The sequence below is a fragment of the Meleagris gallopavo genome, chromosome 4 (assembly GCF_905368555.1).
Source record: "Meleagris gallopavo chromosome 4, MGAL_WU_HG_1.1, whole genome shotgun sequence".
NCBI lineage: Eukaryota > Metazoa > Chordata > Aves > Galliformes > Phasianidae > Meleagris > Meleagris gallopavo.
The window spans coordinates 8,599,257-8,620,004 of record NC_139407.1 but is presented as its reverse complement, the minus strand read 5'-3'; the positions used below and the strand labels follow the sequence as shown (position 1 = coordinate 8,620,004).

At 42.9% G+C, this 20,748-nt stretch overlaps 1 protein-coding gene across 2 annotated transcripts; it reads left to right on the top strand.

Annotated features, from left to right (window-relative positions):
- Positions 1 to 9,902: 9,902 nt before the first annotated feature.
- On the top strand, positions 9,903 to 20,534 carry PCDH18 (protocadherin 18). Of its 2 annotated transcripts, none has more exons than XM_010709497.4 (4): positions 9,903 to 13,410; positions 14,254 to 14,342; positions 14,471 to 14,634; positions 19,325 to 20,534. In XM_010709497.4, exons 1-4 carry the CDS (start codon positions 10,906 to 10,908, stop codon positions 19,993 to 19,995), a joined length of 3,429 nt encoding a protein of 1,142 aa, XP_010707799.1. In that variant the 5' UTR covers positions 9,903 to 10,905; the 3' UTR covers positions 19,996 to 20,534. The 2 variants fall into 2 exon arrangements, with proteins under 2 accessions (XP_010707799.1, XP_010707800.1); XM_010709498.4 differs by having other exon boundaries at positions 9,904 to 13,410; positions 14,257 to 14,342.
- The last annotated feature ends 214 nt before the right edge of the window (positions 20,535 to 20,748 follow it).

Sequence of the window (20,748 nt, the reverse complement as noted above, 5' to 3'; positions counted from 1 at the left end):
CCAAAACACCGTGAAAGCAATTTTGCATAATGACACAAAGGCAGCTGTTAGAAATGATATATGCCACATAGCAAGGCAGGCATACCAACCAACTGGGAGCCTGAGAACTGAAAACTACCATGAATTAGTATATTTTTTCAATTTTCAACAAAAAGTAACTTGGTGCAATTTTTGTTAAGAAGTCTGGAACAAAGATACCTACTAGCACTTATCTGTTCACAAAGTCATACTGACTTTGTAGGATTCACATACAAATTTATATAGGTCTTTATTTTAAGGCTCACTTTCAGTTTATTTTATATATATATATTTTTTCCTTTAGGGGTAGTTATTATTTTTAATACACACTGCATTAATTTCATTTAAAATATGGCTTTCATGGTTTTACATTAGGTAAAAACCCCACATATTTTGCAAGTAGATTTGACAGTAGGTTGGTCGTCCTGCAAAATGCTAACGCTAACAATGAGATGTCAGAGACATCTTTTCTCTCCCTCCTCTCTCTTACTCACCCCTCTATTTGTGTGTACATATCATGGAAACCTGACAATCTCCAGGGTGCTCAGCTCCAATAAACTAATTTCACAATTCACGCATTACGGAAGATCTGTGAAAAATAGCCAGTTTTCTGTTGTCATCTGGGGGCACTGTAAATTAAACTTCGTAACTGGAGAAGTAGTAACAACGATCAGATTTGTCAAAGGCCAAGGACTATGAAGACTCCTTCTCATTTCATAAATGTACAGATCGTGAGACTAGGTATATAGCTTGGTTGAGAATATAAATCAATAATTTTGGCCTCATTTCCACATGGATAAGGCTAAGGCTCATACAGATATATAAATATATATATATATATTCCTTTTTTTCTTTCTGAAAAAAGATAAATTCCTCCGAGTTGTTGCAATTATAGTACAAGCACTTCTATTGTATTTCAGGGAAACAAATCAATTTTTAAAAATGATTTCCCCTCAGTTACACTCAGTTTTGGCAAATGGTACATAAATCTGGCACACATCATGAGCCATACACTGAGAAATGGTTTATCTCATTCGTTTAATCCTATTAAAAGTGAGGACTTGCGTTCCCTGTGCATTCCTTGGTGACAGCAGAATTTGTCCCAGTGGCAGATATTTTGTGAGGTAGACTTTACAGATGCAATCAATTCAGTTAACATATCCAGCCCAGGTGAGCCCACAAGCACAGTACTTCCTACGTCCCTTTCTGCCTACTGGTGCCAAAGAGAGTGCAGCACAGTCCCTAATGGTACAACAAATCAAACCATCCTGATCTGTCAGATATTAATGTACTGAAATGAAGCTTGAAGCATAGTTATGAGAACAATGTCTGCCTGAAGTCCGAGTTATGGACCATAACCATGTTGAATTACTAACGAGTCAGCTGCTTGTCATGGCTGAGGGCTGTTTGACCCAGGTGGAAATTGGAAACTGAATGTGAACAGATCTTAGTTAGAAAGATATAACTTCAAAAATTAAACACTTAAAATATTATCAGCTGCAAATGTGAGACATGGCTGTGATCTAGGAGTTTCCATATAGGAGTTCCCATCAAGGAGTCTTCAGATTTGATCTAGATTCACTAATATACACTTTGGCTGAAATTGAACCATTAACTCACCTATGCACATGGATACCTCAGTCAACAGGCTCCTTCCTTATGCTCCCACCAACAAAGAAATGGAGCTTTTTGTCAGCTATAAACAAAAGCTAGTGTTACAGTCAGCTGAGGGAAGTATTCTTTGGCATCCCTAAATCAACTGATGTGATCCCTAATGAAAATAATAATCATATGATAAAACATTTTCCGCTGAAATAGGCCAACATCTTACTAACACGGACACCCTAAGGAAAAGACACCCATGAACAATGATTACAAATAGCTGAAAATTGCAAAAGTAGCTTATGGAGATTCATTACAAAGATCTTTTCACTAAACACCTTGTTTCTTTAAAAATTTTACATGTACATAAATACATACTATATATGTGTGTGTGTGTATAACACCTGCAGCTTGCTCCATTAAAAGGTCTACACAGTTTGGAAAATAAGTGTATGAGTTAAGAGGACCATGCTTCAGTACCAGTCCAGTTATAACTATTTTCTAATTTAGAAACTCTCTGTAAAAAAAGTGCCAGCTGCCTCATTGCATCATACTGAAGTGTTCCAGGGTCTGACATAGATGTTTTGGACCACAAAAAGAGAAAAAAAAAATGCGGGTGTACCCATGTTTATGCAGCCTGGTGAGAGAATGCATTCCATTAAGTTAAGGTTATTTTGGAATAGTCTTGCATATTTAATTGAATTGACATCTGATTAAAGCAGAAATCTTCCTGACAGATGAAAGCTGTGTCAGATTGAAATGTCTCAAGAAAATCAAAACACATTTTTGATATGTTTTCTGTACACTTCGTATCTTTTTGCTGGCCACAAAGAATTTCATTTTTATCGTACAAAAGCAACAGAACTCTTTCATTTGAACTAATAGGGTTCTAATGAATTTTATGAATACTAATACACACACAATACATTTCATACAGTTGGGCCATAGTGCACTATTTCTAAAATGGGTCTGTGCAAATTAACTCTGAAGGGTGTCTGTGGCAGCCTTTCATCCATTAACTGCCTGGTGCGAGCCCCCACGACAGCTGATTTCAGAGCTAACCCCGCCTGATTCTTGCCAGTGGAAATTTGCCAAAATGATTACATCAACTTTCAATAAACCACATGTGCGTGACAACAGTAAGCAAACAATTACTTAAAACCCTATAATATAATTTGTAATGTGACATAATAGACTGTTCTTTCAGGGTTCGCATTTCCATGACAAAGCCACAAGAACTGGGGCAGTTCTGCAAACAAGCATGCACTCTGAGTATCAGCAAGAGAGGTGCCCTTGGCCCTCTTCTCCTCCGGGCTCCGGGTTTGTACAACCGCAGAGGTGCCTGGAACCAGCCATCATTTTGGGAAGCTCACCAAAATGCAGCCGCTTCTTTCATTTTAGCTCTGCGGGGTGGCAATGCCCAGCTTGTGTTTTGCCTAACAAGACAGCGAGGGGGCTGAGGAAAATAAACCTGTAGTAATGATTTATGGAAACAATAACACTGCCCTGAGTTTTAAAAACATCTGAAAATAAATGTCATGCCCTCACCTCATCCCCAGCTCTGCGTGACATTTTCCATCCTCTGGTGTTACAAAGAACGAGACAGAGGCTCAGGAAAGGCATGTGGTGGTAAATGTATTTCTGCTTAAATCTAGGATTTTTCAGTGAGGTCACAACTTGCTATCTATGCAACATTCAAAAACTGTAAGTTTACTGCGCGTTCGGGTCTTGAAGCCCTTCTGTTTTCTTTGTTCAAAGACTGAGAGAGATCCTTGACTTCTATTCAGGAGGTAGATCAGCTTAAATTCTCATTCTCTTTCTCCTTCCCCGCCTCTCTGCTTTTAGCTGAGTGATTTATTTAAAAAAAACTGCAACTTCTCTAATTTTCCATTTATGGGCAAGGGGTTCTTTGAAGCAATAAAAGGACATGGGGCCAGCAGGGAGGAATCAAGCAGCATCTATTGTAGGAAAATGAAAAATAATTGCAGTTTTATGTGGGGTGAGGACACTTAAAGGAATGCAAAGGCTTTATCTGCAGATACTTGTTAACATTTTGTTTAGTCTATGGCCATCAGAGAAAGATGTCAATTAAGTCCGACTTTTCCTATAGCCTAAAGAGTAAAAGTCTCATTTTTAGACTGTTAACTCAAAATCAGAAAGTAGAGTTTGTCTGTTCATAATGGAGAAAAAAAACAAAAGTTTGTCACAACTTTGAATGTGGCTGAGATTATGGAATAAGAGCAGTAGCACTCTGTAATGTCTTCTGAATCACTGAAAAAGCTTATAAGATACTTACCAAAAGCGTACAAAAGTGTAAAAACAAATAAGGCTATTTTTGTAATACAGTGATTTATGTTTTACTAGAAGACTTCACTATGAATGCTGGAAGTTTATCGGTGGTGCTGTACTAAGGCCATTGATTGTAGGCTGTTATGTCACTTTGCTCTTTCAACCCTGAGTGTGTCCCTATGCGAACTGTTTTCACAGTTCCTTGGCCCGGACTGGGAGAAGAGGAGCCTGAGCGCTCCGATGAATGGCAATGAGCATTGTCAGGGAGGCAGGAAAATTGAGTCCCGGCTCTGGCTGCCAGGTCAGGAGCTGCAGGAGCTAATTGTGTCAATGGTAATGAGACTGAGCAGGCAGCAGATGCTCACGTGCCTTTACAATCCAAATCCCACCAACAAATTCCTCCCACAGAAACTTTAAGGGACGTCTTGGCACCCTGGAGATGGTGATAGACCCGGTCCCAGCCACATGCCACCTGCTAGAGCCATTGTTTAATAAAGGGGAAAAAAAAAAAAGCCTATTATGATAACAAAGTTGTTTGCTGTCTCTTGCAATGACTTTATGGCACCAGTTTTACCATACTGCATCTATTGGAAAAAAAAAAGAAAAGGAAAAAAACAAAAGGAACATCTGATTCTTTAAAAAGAAACAGTTGTATTGAGCACTGTTAACAACTTACTTGGGAAGCCGGATGTTCAGTATATGTTACATATTCTGCTGATAAACCATGCTTGCCTTTTTCCCATTACAGCTCCCACTGTGCCTGCTTCCTACAGCAGGTTTACATTTCCACATGTTTTCCCATGACATAAAAGTGGGGAGCATTTCTTTATTCCTTTTTTTTTTTCCTTTTTTTCCCAGCAAAATCAAGAACATAGAATGCAGATACCCATGTACAGTGCTTTATAAATATTTATTGTGAAATAAAATAAACTGCATATTTGGTCCAGACTTTTGGAGCAGGATGGCTGGTAAGCTGTGCCTGAGGTTTTGAAGAGGGAAGGCCACCAGCACCAGGTTCCTTTACTGGCCATGGTGTGTAACGCAGGATTGCTAAATGCTGCCATGTGGGCAGGTTCAGATTCTTGCAAGAAATCTCTGCCCAAGAATATCTGTTTCTGAACAAGTCTTACCAAGTGTCTTTCATTGTCATCAGAATTTGAGCCCTGTGAGGCTCAGACCCCGAGATGTCCTTGGGGTGAGTTGGTAGCAGGCAGCTGCTGGCAGGGGGTGCAGCTGAGTGGATCTGGACTGTTTGGTTTAGGCTGTCAGGGGAAGATTGAAGACATGCTTTGTCTGGACTGAAGATACTTGAAGCAGCAATTATGCTCCTTTTTTAAACTCCCAGGGGTAGTGGAGAAAGTTAAAGGTGCTTAAAAAGCTTGGTTTGAGGTGGTAATTTAACCAAGTGTGCATTGTAGCCCTGGCTACATTCACATCTACACCAGACTTCAACCCCTTCCTTTACAAATCCTCATCCTTGCGAAGAATCACAAATGTAGCGCCCTTCTGCCCTGTAAAATGTGAGAATGGCCCTGAAGATATCATCACAAGTTAGTTTCTGCAGGGTGCTAGGGCAAGGTGTTCATCCCTAGGGAACTGCAGCAGTGTGGTGGAAAGCATTTCAAATTTATTTCAAACTCAAGTATTTCCATTACATGCATCACATCAATTATATATAATATATCAATATGTGTACACACAGGTATGTATATATATATAGTATAACAATTTGTTAACACCTGGAATAAAAGCAGACATAGGATATTCAATGCAGTTATAACAGTGCATAAGGCTGAAAACATTATGCACCTGAAGAATGTCCCAGCTCTCGACAGTATTTTCCTTATGGGGAAGTGGGGTCCGGGGTCTTCAACTATGTCAGTGTTTCTCCAGTCTCACTGGGCATGGACCAAGTGTTATAGCCACTGTCCTCTGGAATATCTGGTTCTGGTGACAGAAAAAAATGATGCATTAGGAAACGAGCAGTTGTGTACAACCTCAGCCACAGTTGGGTTAATGTGGCATTTGTGAGAAAGTGTTACGTGGTTTCCTCAGGTGTGGGGGGAAAGAAGAGTACCATATTTTTAAAGGTGCCTTTGGTAATGTCCCAGGCATAAATAATGCTGAAAACCTCGTTTTACTGAGGTGCATACCTTGCTCTTAAAGCAATTTGAGGTAAAAGGCTAGCAGAGATATTCTACGTCATACTTTACAAGGAAACAACTAAACAGAATGATAAACACAATGTCAGATGCATTTAAAGGGATCAGACAACAGAATTTTCATTGTATTCTGTGCCTGTCTGTTAATGACTACTCGTATTAATTCAAAAGTAACCTTTAATGTGTTATGGGCATTTCTTTGTAATCAAGATTCAGTAAGCTCAGGCATTTTTCATTTTTGCACTTGGTAAAACAATGAGAGATAAATGTCTTATTGGTTCAGAAAGAGACTAAATATCTTGGCACAGTACTTACCATGCATGAACCATGTACAAGTTTAACTTGCTATTTATATACACAATGCTGCATTGCAAAACTGCCATGAAAATTTACTCGTGTAGCAGAAAATCTGCTCCCCTGCCCTTTGCCACAATGATTGATGATAATGTAAGATCTAATTTTGAACTCGCTTATTAAAAAAAAAAAAAAAAAAAAAAGTTCTCAACCATCAGCAAATGTATAAAATTTTGTGGTTTGATGTATTTTAATGAATGATTAGATTTCTCAAAGAAACCTGAAATGGCGAAAAGTGTAGATCAGGAGCATGAACTAAATTTCTCTTTTCACCCCTCCTCTCCTGCTTCAAGGGCTAACCCTAAACCTAACTCTCTGGTCACCCCATCCTTCCACTTATGGGCCAAATGCTCTTCTACTGAGGCTAAGAAGACATTTTTCTGATATAGCTGTTACGTTCACAGGTGTCTCAGAGGTGACAGCAGTCATCGAGGATGCTCCTGTTGGGAAGAAGGGGCACAACAGGGGCAGTGCTCTTAGGGTTATGGTAATTTAAGGTGCAGATTTATGGGAAATCAGGATTGATAGTATCAAGAGGATTTTTGGCCTTTCTAATTTATCTATCAGCAGCCTGTCTCCAGTTGGGATGGTCAGTGCTCTGCTGCATAACTGATGCCTGACTGGGGGACAAATAAAGGTTAAAATAAATGCCCCAGCTAATCTCACTGGGCTTACTTAAGAAGACTGTGATACACAGGAGGTTCTATTTGATAATGCAGCGGCTCACTCAACCTTTAATGTTTCTTAGAGCAATCCAACCTCTAATGCATCCCAGTTCTGGAAGAGGTATCAGGTACAAGCACATCTGATGAGACAGCGAACAGGTTGGACAAATACAGCACTACTTTGTGATAAGTTCTATAATGTGGTTGTCCGTGCCAAAAAATCAGGCTGAAATGTCAGCCTCCTTTCACACCTATCAGTCGTCTAGCAACTTCTGTGTGGTTCCAAGAGTAAGTCTGAAGTGGTAATACTCATCTTCCTACATGGGTACCCTTTGCCCATTCTGCTGCATCAGATGGAAATGTAAGGTGAAAAGATGAGAGACCTGTTTTTGGTTTTACTTTGGGTAGCAAGCTCATTGAAGAGGAAGGGGGAGAGAAGGAAGGAGAGAGGGATAGACAGAGGGAGAGGAATGAGAAAGAGAAGAGGGAGAGAACAGCCCCCCAGTTTTGTCATTCATTGTGATGGAAATGTTCTTTTAAAATACACTTCTGACTTAGGAAGACTTGTCTTTCACATTCATTACACAGGTGTCAAATCAAATTTTGTCTTGCTATGTCTTGTGCACTGGAGCATAGTGCATATGACATTTTGTAACATGTTGCAACATAAGGCAATAAATCAAACTGAAAGTGAATAAAACCTCATTTCTTTTTTGGGGGTGGGGTGGATGAACCAAATGGCACTGTGCTAATTTCACAGTGCTTCTGTCATCGTCAGGGAAATCATTTTCTTTCTCCCCTGTCCCCGGCGAGGAACTGTTTCTCAAAGCAGTTCCTCCAAGTAAAATTCTTTGTCACCTAAATTTTGGATATATACCATGCACCTAGGGGATTGGTAACTTTTAGAAGGAAATATATGCTTCCAAGCTCAATAAAACACCTTTGAGAAACAAGACGGACTTTAAAGCATCTCCACCAGAGAAGTAAACCTATTTTCAGCTAAATGAAAAATTATTTCAGCTGCGGTGTAGCTGTGGTTCTGAAGCAGCAGTGTAGGCAAAAGGAAGTCCAATTGGGAGATGCTTTCTTTTCTTTCCACCGGTGCACTGCTGGGCAATTCTGAGTGCAACTCTGGATGAGATTTTGCAGTCAGTAGATGGGTATCGGGTAGGAATAGCCAGGAGGCCAGCAGCACTTCACTCACGTGCCTAGCAGCACTCAAATACCACACTCCATAAGAAATGTCTGCGGGCTGCGCGTGGGACTCTCCCTTCCCTTTGTAAGGGAAGTCTGCCATGTCAAAGGTGGACGGGAGTTTAAGAGACTTTCAGACAGGACTCTTTCACTGGCTGAGTGAGGAATCAGCCCTGAGAGTGCTGTGATTGTTCCCAAGCGCCCCTCACTCCAACGCCGCTGCCTCTGCACCAACAGAATGAGGAGGGTCTTCTCCTGGCTCAGAGGTTCAGGCGGATGCTGGAAAAAAATAAATAAATGCAGAGGAATGCTTCCCCATTGCTTTAGTTCAGAATCCTGATAAGGGCTGTGCCAGTGACATCTTTATCTTCACTGTAAGTGTTAATGCTTGGTGGCATGACAGTGTGGACTTGTGTGACAACGTTATAAATAACCTGGTGGTGAACTTGCCAAAATAAAAAAGGAAGAAAAGAAAAGAGACACTGCTTTTCCCATCTATAGGCATCCTGCTATCTGTTAATACAGATATTAATATGAGAGTATCTCAGAGGGTGTCTCTGAGAAAGATCAAGGTGATGAAATGGAATTACTATTTGGAAAGTGATAAGAACTGCACTATGAAGTGAATTCTGCATAGCTAAATGTACCCAACAGTTACTCACAGGAACACGTTATCATTTAAATATATATATATATATATAAAACGTGTTAGCATTTCAGCAGGGAAATTATTTTTCTATGAATTATTCATCTTCTGTAGTCGTGTAATGGGGCAGTGACTTCTTTTATCAACAAAATACTTTTTATTGACACTCAGAACTGCATTTAATTGAACCCATTTCCCCAATTATTGTCAGAAAAGAGTTTACACTGGTGTTTTGGAAAAATGTTATAGAAAGATTTATCAGAGCTGCAAAAAAAGCTGGCCGTGAACTAACAGAATTAGATTATCTTTGAATTTTCTTCACCAGAACTTAGAATGGCCACTAATTCCTTTCTTTGCTCTTTTGGTGTTTGCAAAGGGGTTCACTAAAGCCTGAATTGATATAATTATTGGCTTGGATTGTTAGAGATTTAGGCCAGATGGCTATGGGTTTCTAAAGTCCCAGTTGCTTGTGTTAGCTTTTCTAGTTTGCCTATAGGGTTTGGGGATCAGCGATTTGAAAGGGCTGCAAACTTGTAAAACAGTATTATTCATGGGGGCAGAATGTTCATTGGCGTGACCCAGTACTAAATACATTCATTATAGGCATTTCTATTCTGCACAATTTGCCACACGGCACTGGTTTGTGAAAAAAAGAGAGACAATGGCTTATAAAATGCTTTTGAATGCTTAAAAAGAAGGAGAGTTCACGCTGAGCCTCCTCTGCTTTCTCTTTCAACAAGAACCTCTTTAGTGACTTTGGCTGAGCTCTGCCGAGAGCAAGTAAATTGGAAGAATCGGAGATTTACTTTTTACATTTCTGGACATGGCAGGGAGAATATCTGAGGAAAAAAAAAAAAAGGCAGTAAAAGAGAGTGATGGTGAGATTATGTGAAACAGCAATAAACAAGTGGGAGAAGTTAGCAGGGAAACAATGGGAGGCTGAACTAAGATAAATGATAAACTAACGGGGAAATAGGGATCACGTCATGAGCAGATACACGAGACGTCTGCTTGGGAGACCTGGCTGCAGCGCGGAGCTCGTGCAGCCATCTGTGCCGTTTCTGGGACACGGCCCTCATCCGATTTTATTTTTCGGTGCAAGTTGCCACGTAAACATGAGAACAGTAGAGGAAGCTGAGGGGAACGAGCACTGGAGCGCTCCGTCTGCCCGAACGCCCCTTCTTTCAGACGCCTGGCACGAGCACAGCCCGAGCGTGGCACCCGCCGGGAGGAAACGGATCTGAGGAACCGCGCAACGGCACCCAGCAAAGCACACGCGCTGAGGACAGAAGTGCTGCTGCGGGCAGCGTCGCTGACTGGGCAACGGAGACTCCGAGGAGCGAGACAAGCTCCCCGCGCACAAACAGGTACTGAGGAGCGGCAGCTGACAGGGAGACGAGCGGCACCGAGACGCTCGCGAAGCAGTTAACTAAACGGGAGGACCGCGCCGTGCCAGCGGTACCGGGACTCCTCGGAACGCTGAGGGCGCGAAGCCTCCGGCGCTGCACCCTCCCCCCCCGCGGGCGGGAAGAGCGAGCCGGCGGCACCGCCCCCACCTCCCCCGGCCGCGCCCGCTGATTGGCTGCCGGCGCCGGGCCGCGCCGCGCTGCGGCTTTGTCCGAGTGAAGTTACGCGGAGCTGCGGCCGGAGCCGGCGCCGCCTGCGTTCGCTGCGCCGCCCAGGGAGGGAGGGGCGTGCCCGGAGACGCCGCCGAGCTCGGGGCCGCCAGCGGCACATGGAGAGCGACTGAGCTGCGGGAAGGGCGGAGGCGCGGGAGCGCAGGCGGGGAGCGCTGAGCGCGGCTGCGGCGGCTCGTCCCTGGATGTCCCGGCACGGTGTGTATGGAAAAGTTTTCTCATCTACTGCGTTGTCGATGCCGGGCTGGTTGTGAGAGGCGGCTGGAAGGAGCAGATGTGCGCGGGGTTTGAGGTACCGGAGGAAGTTTGAGTAATTGCTTCTTAACTCGCTGGGAGAAATGAATTGCAGAAGCTTACAAACGCGGCGGGCTGGCAGCAAAATGCACTTTATGTTCCTTTTTGCACTGGCGGTTGCGTGTCTCGATAAGGCTGTGCTGGGCAAGAACCTGAAGTACCGGATTTACGAGGAGCAGCGGGTCGGCTCGGTCATCGCCAGGCTGGCGGAGGACGTGGCCGATGTTCTATTGAAAATCCCCAACCCCGCCTCGGTCCGCTTCCGAGCCATGCAGAGGGGGAACTCCCCGCTTCTCGTCGTCCGAGAGGATAACGGGGAGATCAGCATCGGCGCTAAGATCGACCGGGAGCAACTCTGCCAGAAAAACTTGAACTGCTCCATCGAGTTCGACGTGATCACTCTGCCCACCGAGCATCTGCAGCTCTTCCATGTGGAAGTGGAGGTGCTGGACATCAACGACAACTCCCCTCAGTTTTCCAGGGCTCTCATCCCCATTGAAATATCTGAGAGTGCGGCGGTGGGTACCCGCATCCCCCTGGACAGTGCTTTTGACCCAGATGTGGGGGACAACTCCCTGCACACTTACTCCCTTTCCGACAATGATTTTTTCAGCATCGAGGTGAGGACGAGGACTGATGGTGCCAAGTATGCAGAGCTTATCGTGGTGAAAGAGCTGGACCGGGAGCTGAAGTCGAGTTACGAGCTCCAGCTCACTGCATCCGATAAGGGGGTGCCGCAGAGGTCTGGGTCTTCCCTCCTGAAAATCAGCATTTCCGACTCCAATGACAACAGCCCAGCTTTTGAGCAGCAGTCGTATATAATTCAACTCCTGGAAAACTCCCCAGTCGGGACTTTGCTCATAGACCTCAATGCGACCGACCCAGATGAGGGCGCTAATGGGAAGGTCGTGTACTCCTTTAGCAGTCATGTGTCTCCCAAAATTATGGAGACTTTCAGAATAGATTCAGAAAAAGGACATCTGACCCTTCTGAAGCAAGTGGACTATGAAATTACCAAGTCCTATGAAATTGATGCTCAGGCTCAAGACATGGGACCAAATTCTATTCCAGCTCACTGCAAAATTATAATTAAAGTTGTGGATGTGAATGATAACAGACCGGAAATTAGCTTAAATTTGATGTCCCCAGAAAAAGAAGAAACGGCTTATGTTTCTGAGGGGTCCCCCTTGGAAACTTTTGTTGCCCTGGTCAGGGTACAGGACAAGGACTCGGGTGTAAATGGAGAGGTGGTTTGCAAGCTCCATGGTCATGGCCACTTTAAACTGCAAAAGACTTATGAAAATAACTATTTAATCTTGACTAATGCCAGTCTAGATAGAGAAAAGAGATCTGAATACAGCTTGACTGTAATAGCAGAGGACAAGGGAACGCCAAGTCTCTCGACAGTAAAACACTTTACTGTCCAAATCAGTGATGAAAATGACAACCCACCCCGCTTCCAGACAAACAGATACGAAGTAGTTATCTTAGAAAATAACTCTCCGGGAGCGTACATCACATCTGTCACGGCCACAGACCCAGATCTAGGGGACAATGGACAGGTGACCTACACTATACTGGAGAATTCAGTTTTGGGAAGTTCTATAACCACTTATGTGACCATTGATCCCTCCAACGGGGCAATCTATGCCTTGAGAACTTTTGACCATGAAGAGGTAAATCAGATTGCCTTTATGGTTCAAGCTAGGGATGGAGGGAGCCAGCAACTTGTTAGTAACACTACAGTGGTGCTTACCATCATTGATGAAAATGACAATGCTCCTGTCATTGTGGGCCCAGCACTGCGCAACAGCACGGCGGAAATCTCAATCCCTAAAGATGCTGGGATTGGCTTTCTTGTCACGAGGATAAGGGCTACAGACAGGGACTCCGGTATGAACTCTGAACTCAGCTGCTCCATAGCAGCTGACAAGGAAAACAGCATCTTTGTGATGGATCCCAAAACTTGTGACATCTCCATCAATGCGAGTGTAGAATCGGTTCCAACTAAGCACTGGGAGTTTTTTGTCATAGTCCAGGATAAAGGCAGTCCTCAGCTTAGTACTAAAGCACTTCTGAAGTGTACGGTTTTTGAGTATGTTTATTCATTTTCAAGCACTGAAGCTACTTTGGTAAGCCAGCCCTCTCTGGATGTCTCGATGATCACAATTATATCCTTAGGATCGATATGTGCTGTGTTGCTGGTCATCATGGTTATCTTTGCTACGAGATGTAATCGAGAGAAAAAGGACACCAGGTCCTACAACTGCCGTGTGGCAGAATCAACCTACCAGCACCACCCGAAGCGGCCCTCCAGACAGATCCACAAAGGGGACATCACATTGGTGCCAACAGTTAACGGCACGCTACCCATCCGATCTCACCACAGAGCTTCCCCGTCCTCATCCCCGACCATGGAAAGAGGACAGATGAGCAGCCGGCAGAGCCACCACAGCCACCAATCGCTGAACAGCCTGGTGACAATCTCCTCCAACCACGTGCCTGAGAACTTCTCACTGGAGCTCACCCACGCAACTCCAGCTGTTGAGGTAAGCTCCTCACCTCGTTTTGCACTCACAGGTCCTCTTGGGAGTATGGGGGTGCTTTTCATGCAACAGGCAGTTAGATCCAAGTCCCACGCGTTACAGATTTCCCTTTAAATGTTACAGCTTTGCAGCTGTGTTCCAATAGCAACTGGACCCATTACCACAGGGTTACATCTGTTATTAATAGTATTAGCTCTTGGTTCTTCCCTGTAAGGCTGAAACAATGCAGTGTAACGTACACAGGAATCTGCTCTGGTTTACGAAGCTTCCTCCTTCCTTGCCTTCCCTTTCCCTCCTCGTAGCTGTTTTAGAAAGAGTCCGGAAGAACATAGGAAAGTTATTAATGGGGATGGAAAACTCCAAATTCAAATACTGACACAGTTTAGGTGCATGTATTGTAAGGCACTGTGTGTCTGATACATGGCACACAATGTCCCAAACTTTGGGAGCACCCTTTTCACTTTTTCCTGCAGCTTTGGTGTAATGGCCTTAAATGAATGCCATGCCTCATTATACCTAGTGATTTATGACTATGGAATGGCAAAGAGGTGACTCTAATCTATTAAAACAAAGCAAAATGCAACCTCTGCTTAATTAGTTGTTTTACTTATTAATGAATTCCGAGGCTAAATAACAGCAGTGCATTTCCTCATTCTGAAACGTCTCCAGTTATTTTCTGTGGCAGACTGTACACTAATAGTCAGTTGTACTGTGTTATGTAGGAATTTGATTTAATTAAACTTGAAAAGGCAAAAAAAAAACCCCTACTTGAAGTGAATTAGTACTTTTAGAACTAGGAGTCTGAGCTTTTATTTCGAAGAATCATTCTTTTCACCTTCTCTTTAGCAGGTTTCTCAACTCCTCTCGATGCTTCACCAGGGCCAGTATCAACCAAGGCCAAGTTTTCGAGGAAACAAATATTCCAGAAGCTATAGGTAAGGATCTGAACTATTGTGCTGTATGTGTATCAGACAGTATACTACTGTGTTTTTTTCCTTTCTTTTTTAATCCAAGTTGTACACGAGATAATTTGATTCCACCATTACCACCATTCTCTTTACAGATACGCCCTTCAAGATATGGATAAATTCAGCCTGAAAGACAGTGGCCGGGGTGATAGCGAAGCTGGAGACAGCGATTATGATTTGGGTAGAGAGTCTCCAATTGACAGACTTCTTGGGGAAGGATTCAGTGACCTTTTCCTTACAGATGGGAGAATTCCTGCAGGTATGAGCACAATGGAAGCTGAACGGTTTATTTACAGTGCTGCCTAGCTGTCACTTTGATAAAGCTACTACTGAGAAAGCAAAAATTCTTTAGCTTTCAAGTCTTGTGTTTCCTTCTGTCTCCTCTGCCTCATGATAAATACTGAGCTGAAGCATTCCCGTATCTAGGCAAATGAAAACTCAGATGCAACTGAAAAATCTGCCCAGAGCAACTCATACTTTTTTTCTTTTATTTGCATCATCTTGAGTGGGCTCCAAATTCCCCAGCAAAAAGCATCGTCTCCTCTACATCCTTAGACTTCTAATGACTGGGTGGATGTTTGTTTTTAAAGCCAGGCAGTTGTGGTTTGTTAAAAATACATGGAACTATAATTAAGGGGACACGTTTTCCACAGTGGGTTTGATCCATAGCATACGATACAGCCTTGCACAGTTCAGAAATGAATTGTGAAGTTGATCAAGAAAGTATTTTTCCCACTGAAAAATGAATTCAAGTAGTAAGGGAGGCATCTTAACATGTGCCAGATCTAAATCTTGCAATCCTGACTTACAGAAGAAGGAACTTAAGAGAAACAGCTCAGGTAGAGGGCAGAGGAGAGAAAATTTAGAAGAAGATGAGTGAAAGCAAGCTAAACACACACTTGTATATGAAATACCATTTGTGAATTTCTGCCCAGTTTTAAGTTGAAAACAGGAGGATATAGGAAATCATACTGCATACAGACATAGTCATTTTAAAATGACTTTGATAATTACATAGCCACTGGTTTTACCCTTGATCTTGTACCCATTTCATATTTAGTTCTCTCTGTCCAACTGGCAGGGCTGGATAACTTCAGTATGGTTTAAGTTTACATCAAGACTGATCAATCAAGTCATTCTATGTACAAAGCAACATTGCTTTGTAGGTTGGCACAGCACGTGTTCCTTCCTGCAGTGACCCCCAGACATTGCCCAGAGCTGGAGCAGAGGGGCTGCAGTGTTGTAGCTCCTTCCCTCTGCTGCCAGAGAAAACAACAGTGGGCTTATCTCTGCCCACGGCAAAGGTTTGGAACCAGGTCTTGTATTGCCTATCCAAACCTTCAGCTATCTCCTAACCTGGTCTTTGGTACCCAATAGTTCAAAACCAGAGGCCTTTAAAATGTACTATTTTTCCAGAATCTTTAATCAAAATCTAGTGTCCTAATACCTTTTTCATCCTAATCTCCCCCAGTTCCTATTACTTATCCCCCCTCCATCCAGCATGAGGCACGTCTCCCTCTCTTCCGTGGTTAGCAGATCCCCTAGAGGGATCTGCTGCAGCTCTCAGTTGCCAGGGGAACTTGAAGTGCAGTGGTGTTTGCACTGGCGTCTGGCCCTGCTGCTGCCAAGGCATAGCTGTCCTCTTCCTGCTAGGCGATTGAGGGCTGCCAGCAGGCAGGAGTGGCGACGCTCTGGGCTAGCTGAAATGCTGTTATGTGTCTTCAGCTCCTGCAATTCTCCCTCTAAACGGGAAGCCTAAGGGCAGGGTTTCCAAAAGTGCCTGGCCTTCCCCTAACGCTAATTGAATTCAGAGTAAGGAAAGCTCTCCTGCTGTGTACAGATGCAACTCAGTTTATCTGTAAAGTAGTGTAGTGCATTTAATCTCAGCCAGATGCCCGTTTACCACAATGTGTAGTATTAGTCCATCAGATAAGTGTGCTCAACTCATTTAGATGAGATGTGAACTGCTTTGAATCCGCTGTATAATCCAAACAAAAACAAAAAAAAAAAAGGGAAAAGAAAAGAAAACTTCCTGAAGGTTTCCTGCTCTCCATTTTGAAAGGTTTCTGCATTGTAAGTCTGGACACAAGCAAAATGCTGTGAGAAAGCCTTTGCAATCTGTTCTTTTAAGGTGGAACTGGAAAGGAATGAAGCCTTCGAAACTTCAAAAATATCAGGATCAGAAAGTTCAATAACTGCCCTCAAAAGACTTGTTTTTTCTCTCACTTTTTAGTCTTCCCTGGTAAGTTTTAAGTTCCAGGGAAGAAATGTTGTGCATTTTTCTTTTTTCTTTCTTTCTTTTTTTTTTTTTTTTTACTTTATTGGTGATTTAAGGGCAGACTGTGACCCCATTCATTTTTCTCAGAGTATCTTTTGATTTTCTGCTCAACAGTGTCCGTATTTATGATTTTTTACCAAAACTAAACATGATAAGATGAGTAGCAAAACTCACAATGAGATAATCATAGAATCATGAAGGTTGGAAAAGATCCCTAAGATAATCTAATCCAACTGTCCACCTACCACCAGTATTCCCCAACAGATCATGTCCTTAAATGCTACATCTACCCTTTCCTTAAACACCTCCAGGGACGATGACTCCACCACCTCCCTGGGCAGCCTGTGCCAATGCCTCACCACTCTTTCAGAGAAGAATTTTTTCCTAATATCCAACCTGAACTTTCCCTGGTGCATCTTGAGGCCATTCCCTCTCATCCTATTGCTGTTAACTGTGAAATGAAGCCAACACCTACCTTGCCACAACTTCCTTTCAGGCTGTTGGAGACAGCTGTAAGGTCTCTCCTGCACCTCCTCCTCTCCAGACCGAACAATCCCAGTTCACTCAGCTGCTCCTGGGACACAAACTAGAGCACAGTACTCAAGGTGTGGCCACACCAGAGCCGAGTACAAGAGGACAGTCACCTCCCTGGTCCTGCTGGCAACTCTATTTCTGATGCAAGCCAGGATGCCATTGGCCTTCTTGGCAACGGCTAATGAAATGCTAAACTGTTGAGAGTTTCCCATTAATTTACAGGAATTTTCTTAATTAGGGGAGTAATCTTGACCTTCTGGAATAAGTTGAGAGCTGGTCCAGGCACAACGGATCACTGAGATATCTTTTTTACTTTCTAACTCTTAGGCATTTCCTGTTAAGACAGCACAAGTATGCTTTTCATGCATGGGAACAAAGCACACTAAGGCATTGCAGTCATTCATACCAAGATGTCAACCACTGATATTTTCTAGGTTCTTTTCATTATTTACTGTTGGAAGCATGCTGATCAGTAGGCCATTTGCAATACTTTGTGCAATATCCAGCCTGCAGCCTGAACCCATGTTCTTGAAGAAATTGATGCTCCCTTGTGTAAGGAGCAGAGAAAGTTTGTACTTGAAGGAATGGGAAGGGCATTAGCAAAGCAAACAGTACGATAGGCTGTGTAAGGCGTAGAGATAAATAATGCTGACAGTTTTACAGTAGCACTTTATCAATCATGGGTATGTTCAAAGCTGAAATGCACTATTCACTTCTGCTTACACTACCGCAAAAAGAACTTTTGATAAAGTGTGTGGATCCAGAGCCAAATGGGGAGCATGATGAGAAAATGAGGAAAGTCTGCAGGGCATGACTGAAGACATTTAGTTTCAGAAGTGGTATTTCTTCCGTCTTTAATATATAAATGTAGAGAGAAAAAAAAATTACACACTGCATGGGATAATCTAACCAGTAGTCCATGGGGGATTAGGGGAAAATTTTCCTACAGTAAAAATATGCATAATGTGAAGCCTGGCATTGCTAAGAACTTTCTTTGAAGTATGTGGCTCAGATTCAAGTTAGTGGCTTCTGCAGTGCTTGGGCTTTTGTAGAAGGACTGCCAGGTACTCAGACAGCATCCAGCCTGTTCTGAGGCTTTGTGTCATAAAGAGTCAGTTTCATTTGGAGAGGTAAATTTGGCCTCTGCCCTGGCACATCCCTTCTTGCAGACCTGTCATGTAGGTCTTTACCTGTTTCTGCTTCCAGGGACCTTTCCCAGGCCTCCTCAGTGTTTATGATCTACTCTTGCAGTGACTCTCAGTGGGCCAATTGCTGGCCTTAATGCATGGCTTATGTATGACACACCACTCAAGTCTAGCAGTGAAAGAGAGAGTTTTCAACCCTTCAGCCCTCTTGCTGGCTTGAATGCCCATCTCGTGGGTTATTGCTGCCCTTGTGTCTACACTGTACCAGCATAGCACAGGAACTGGAACTACAGAGGCGCAGATACACTTCAGAGTAACTCCTGTCTGTATAAACCCTGGAGTCACCCTGGATGTGGATTAAAACCTAAATATTATAGTACTGGATTAAAATTTAAATGATTCAGTTAATAAGGTGAGATGTTAGAGGATCGCCTGGTGTTCAACATACACCCAATTGTTAGGTCAAAAGGAGATAATTTAATGAAGATTCTCCTGCGTGGTTTTGTTCTTCTGTATTTCCTCTGTCAGTTTATTTTCCTGTTATTATTCTGATGTACTTCTTTATTTGCACGTGAAAGACTTGAGTGAAACAATTAAAAGCTGGAAGGTAGAAAGACCTTCCTTTTATTTCTGTATTTATGTAAAAGCACTTCACAAAGGGAATTAATGTCTTTAAGTCACAAGAGCTAGTTATCTCCCTGGGGTTTATGTTTATCTGCCATCTTAGTTAACATATGATATCACTTTCTTACCAGTTCTGTACTTACCATTCCTGAGTTTTGGGACCTTTTAGGAATGGAAGTGCTTTTAAATCCAGGCCATTTGCAGTTGCTGACTTCATACATACAGAATGCGAATCCAAACACCAGGTTGGAACATCTTTGATCCCTGGAGAAGTTCAGCCATTGTCTTCCTTGGGTGTTAGACCTTATGTATGTAAATGGTAAGTGCAACCAAATGGGGGATGCTCACTCTCACCTTTTCTCTTCCAGCAATGCGGCTGTGCACGGAGGAATGCAGGGTTCTAGGCCACTCTGACCAGTGCTGGATGCCACCGTTGCCATCTCCCTCATCTGATTACAGAAGTAACATGTTCATCCCTGGGGAGGAGTTTCAGTCACCACAGCAGCAGCAGCTGCAGCAGCAGCAGCAGGGCCTCGAGGAAGATCCGCAGCCTGCTGACACCAGTGAAAAGAAGAAGAGCTTTTCAACGTTTGGCAAAGACTGTCAGGGCGAGGAGGAATCAGGAGACACTTGTACCTCCTCTCTTCTCTCTGAAATGAGCAGCGTCTTCCAGCGCCTGCTGCCTCCCTCGCTAGATGCCTACACAGAATGCAATGAGATGGAACGCTTGAATTCGTTGGAGCGCAGAAAGGGACATTTGCCTGCCAAGGCTGTGAATTATCCACAGGGAGTGGCTGCCTGGGCAGCCAGCACGCATTTCCAAAATCCAGCCAACAATGGGCCAACTCTGGGGACTCACTCGAGTGCACAGCCCTCCTCTAAATGGCTGCCAGCCATGGAGGAAATCCCGGAGAATTATGAAGAAGATGATTTTGACAATGTACTCAATCACCTCAGTGATGGTAAACATGAACTCATGGATGCCAGCGAGCTGGTGGCAGAAATTAACAAGCTGCTGCAAGATGTCCGGCAGAACTAAATGTTTCAAAAGCCTATTTTTCCATGTTTATGGAAAACTGGAAAGAAAGAAAGAAAGAAAAAAAGAAAGAAAGAAAGAAAGAAAGAAAGAAAGAAAGAACAAAAAACAGACTGAAGAGAACTGGCATTGCCAATGAGTTGCATTTATCATAAATGTGTCTGTGTATGTTGAATATTAAAATACTGTATTTTCATATGTACACAATGCAAGTGTGATTATCTGTATTTTAAAAATACATTTGTACCTTATATTTATGTGTAATTTAACAAATAAATTTTATTTTTCTACACGCACAGCAAGCATGTTTTCCTAAATGTATATAGATGGTACCATCCTTGTCAAACATCCACCGTTCTTGCCACACAGGCATGTAAAATAACAAAACAAGAGGAGTCACTGCTTTCCATTATTATTTAAGTCTCAAATGTTACAAATCCAAATCCAAATCACTGGAACCTTATCCAAACATTAGTTTTAATAACTGATCCAACACCTTGTTGCAATGTTTCTTTCTTATAATAAAGAGTTGTCAACTCTCACGAAGCCTAAAATGTCCTTTTTTTTATTTTGATGTTTGGTTAAAAGTCATTTTTCCCATTTAATTAATAGGTTATTGCAGGCTGGTTTTCTGGTTACAAATGAATGTTTCCTCAAGTGGACAAATCATGGAATTAATTGATAGAACTTTCAATATTCTCTTAAAAAAAAACCAAAAACACAACAATAAACAATAACATTCATTTGTTCTGCCAC

Coding starts and splice junctions, on each gene's coding strand:
- PCDH18 (XM_010709497.4), top strand. CDS start 10,906: ATGAATTGCAGAAGCTTACAAACGCGGCGGGCTGGCAGCAAAATGCAC. Junction 14,343..14,470: donor AAATATTCCAGAAGCTATAG/GTAAGGATCTGA, acceptor TTCTCTTTACAG/ATACGCCCTTCAAGATATGG. Junction 14,635..19,324: donor AGATGGGAGAATTCCTGCAG/GTATGAGCACAA, acceptor TTTCTCTTCCAG/CAATGCGGCTGTGCACGGAG.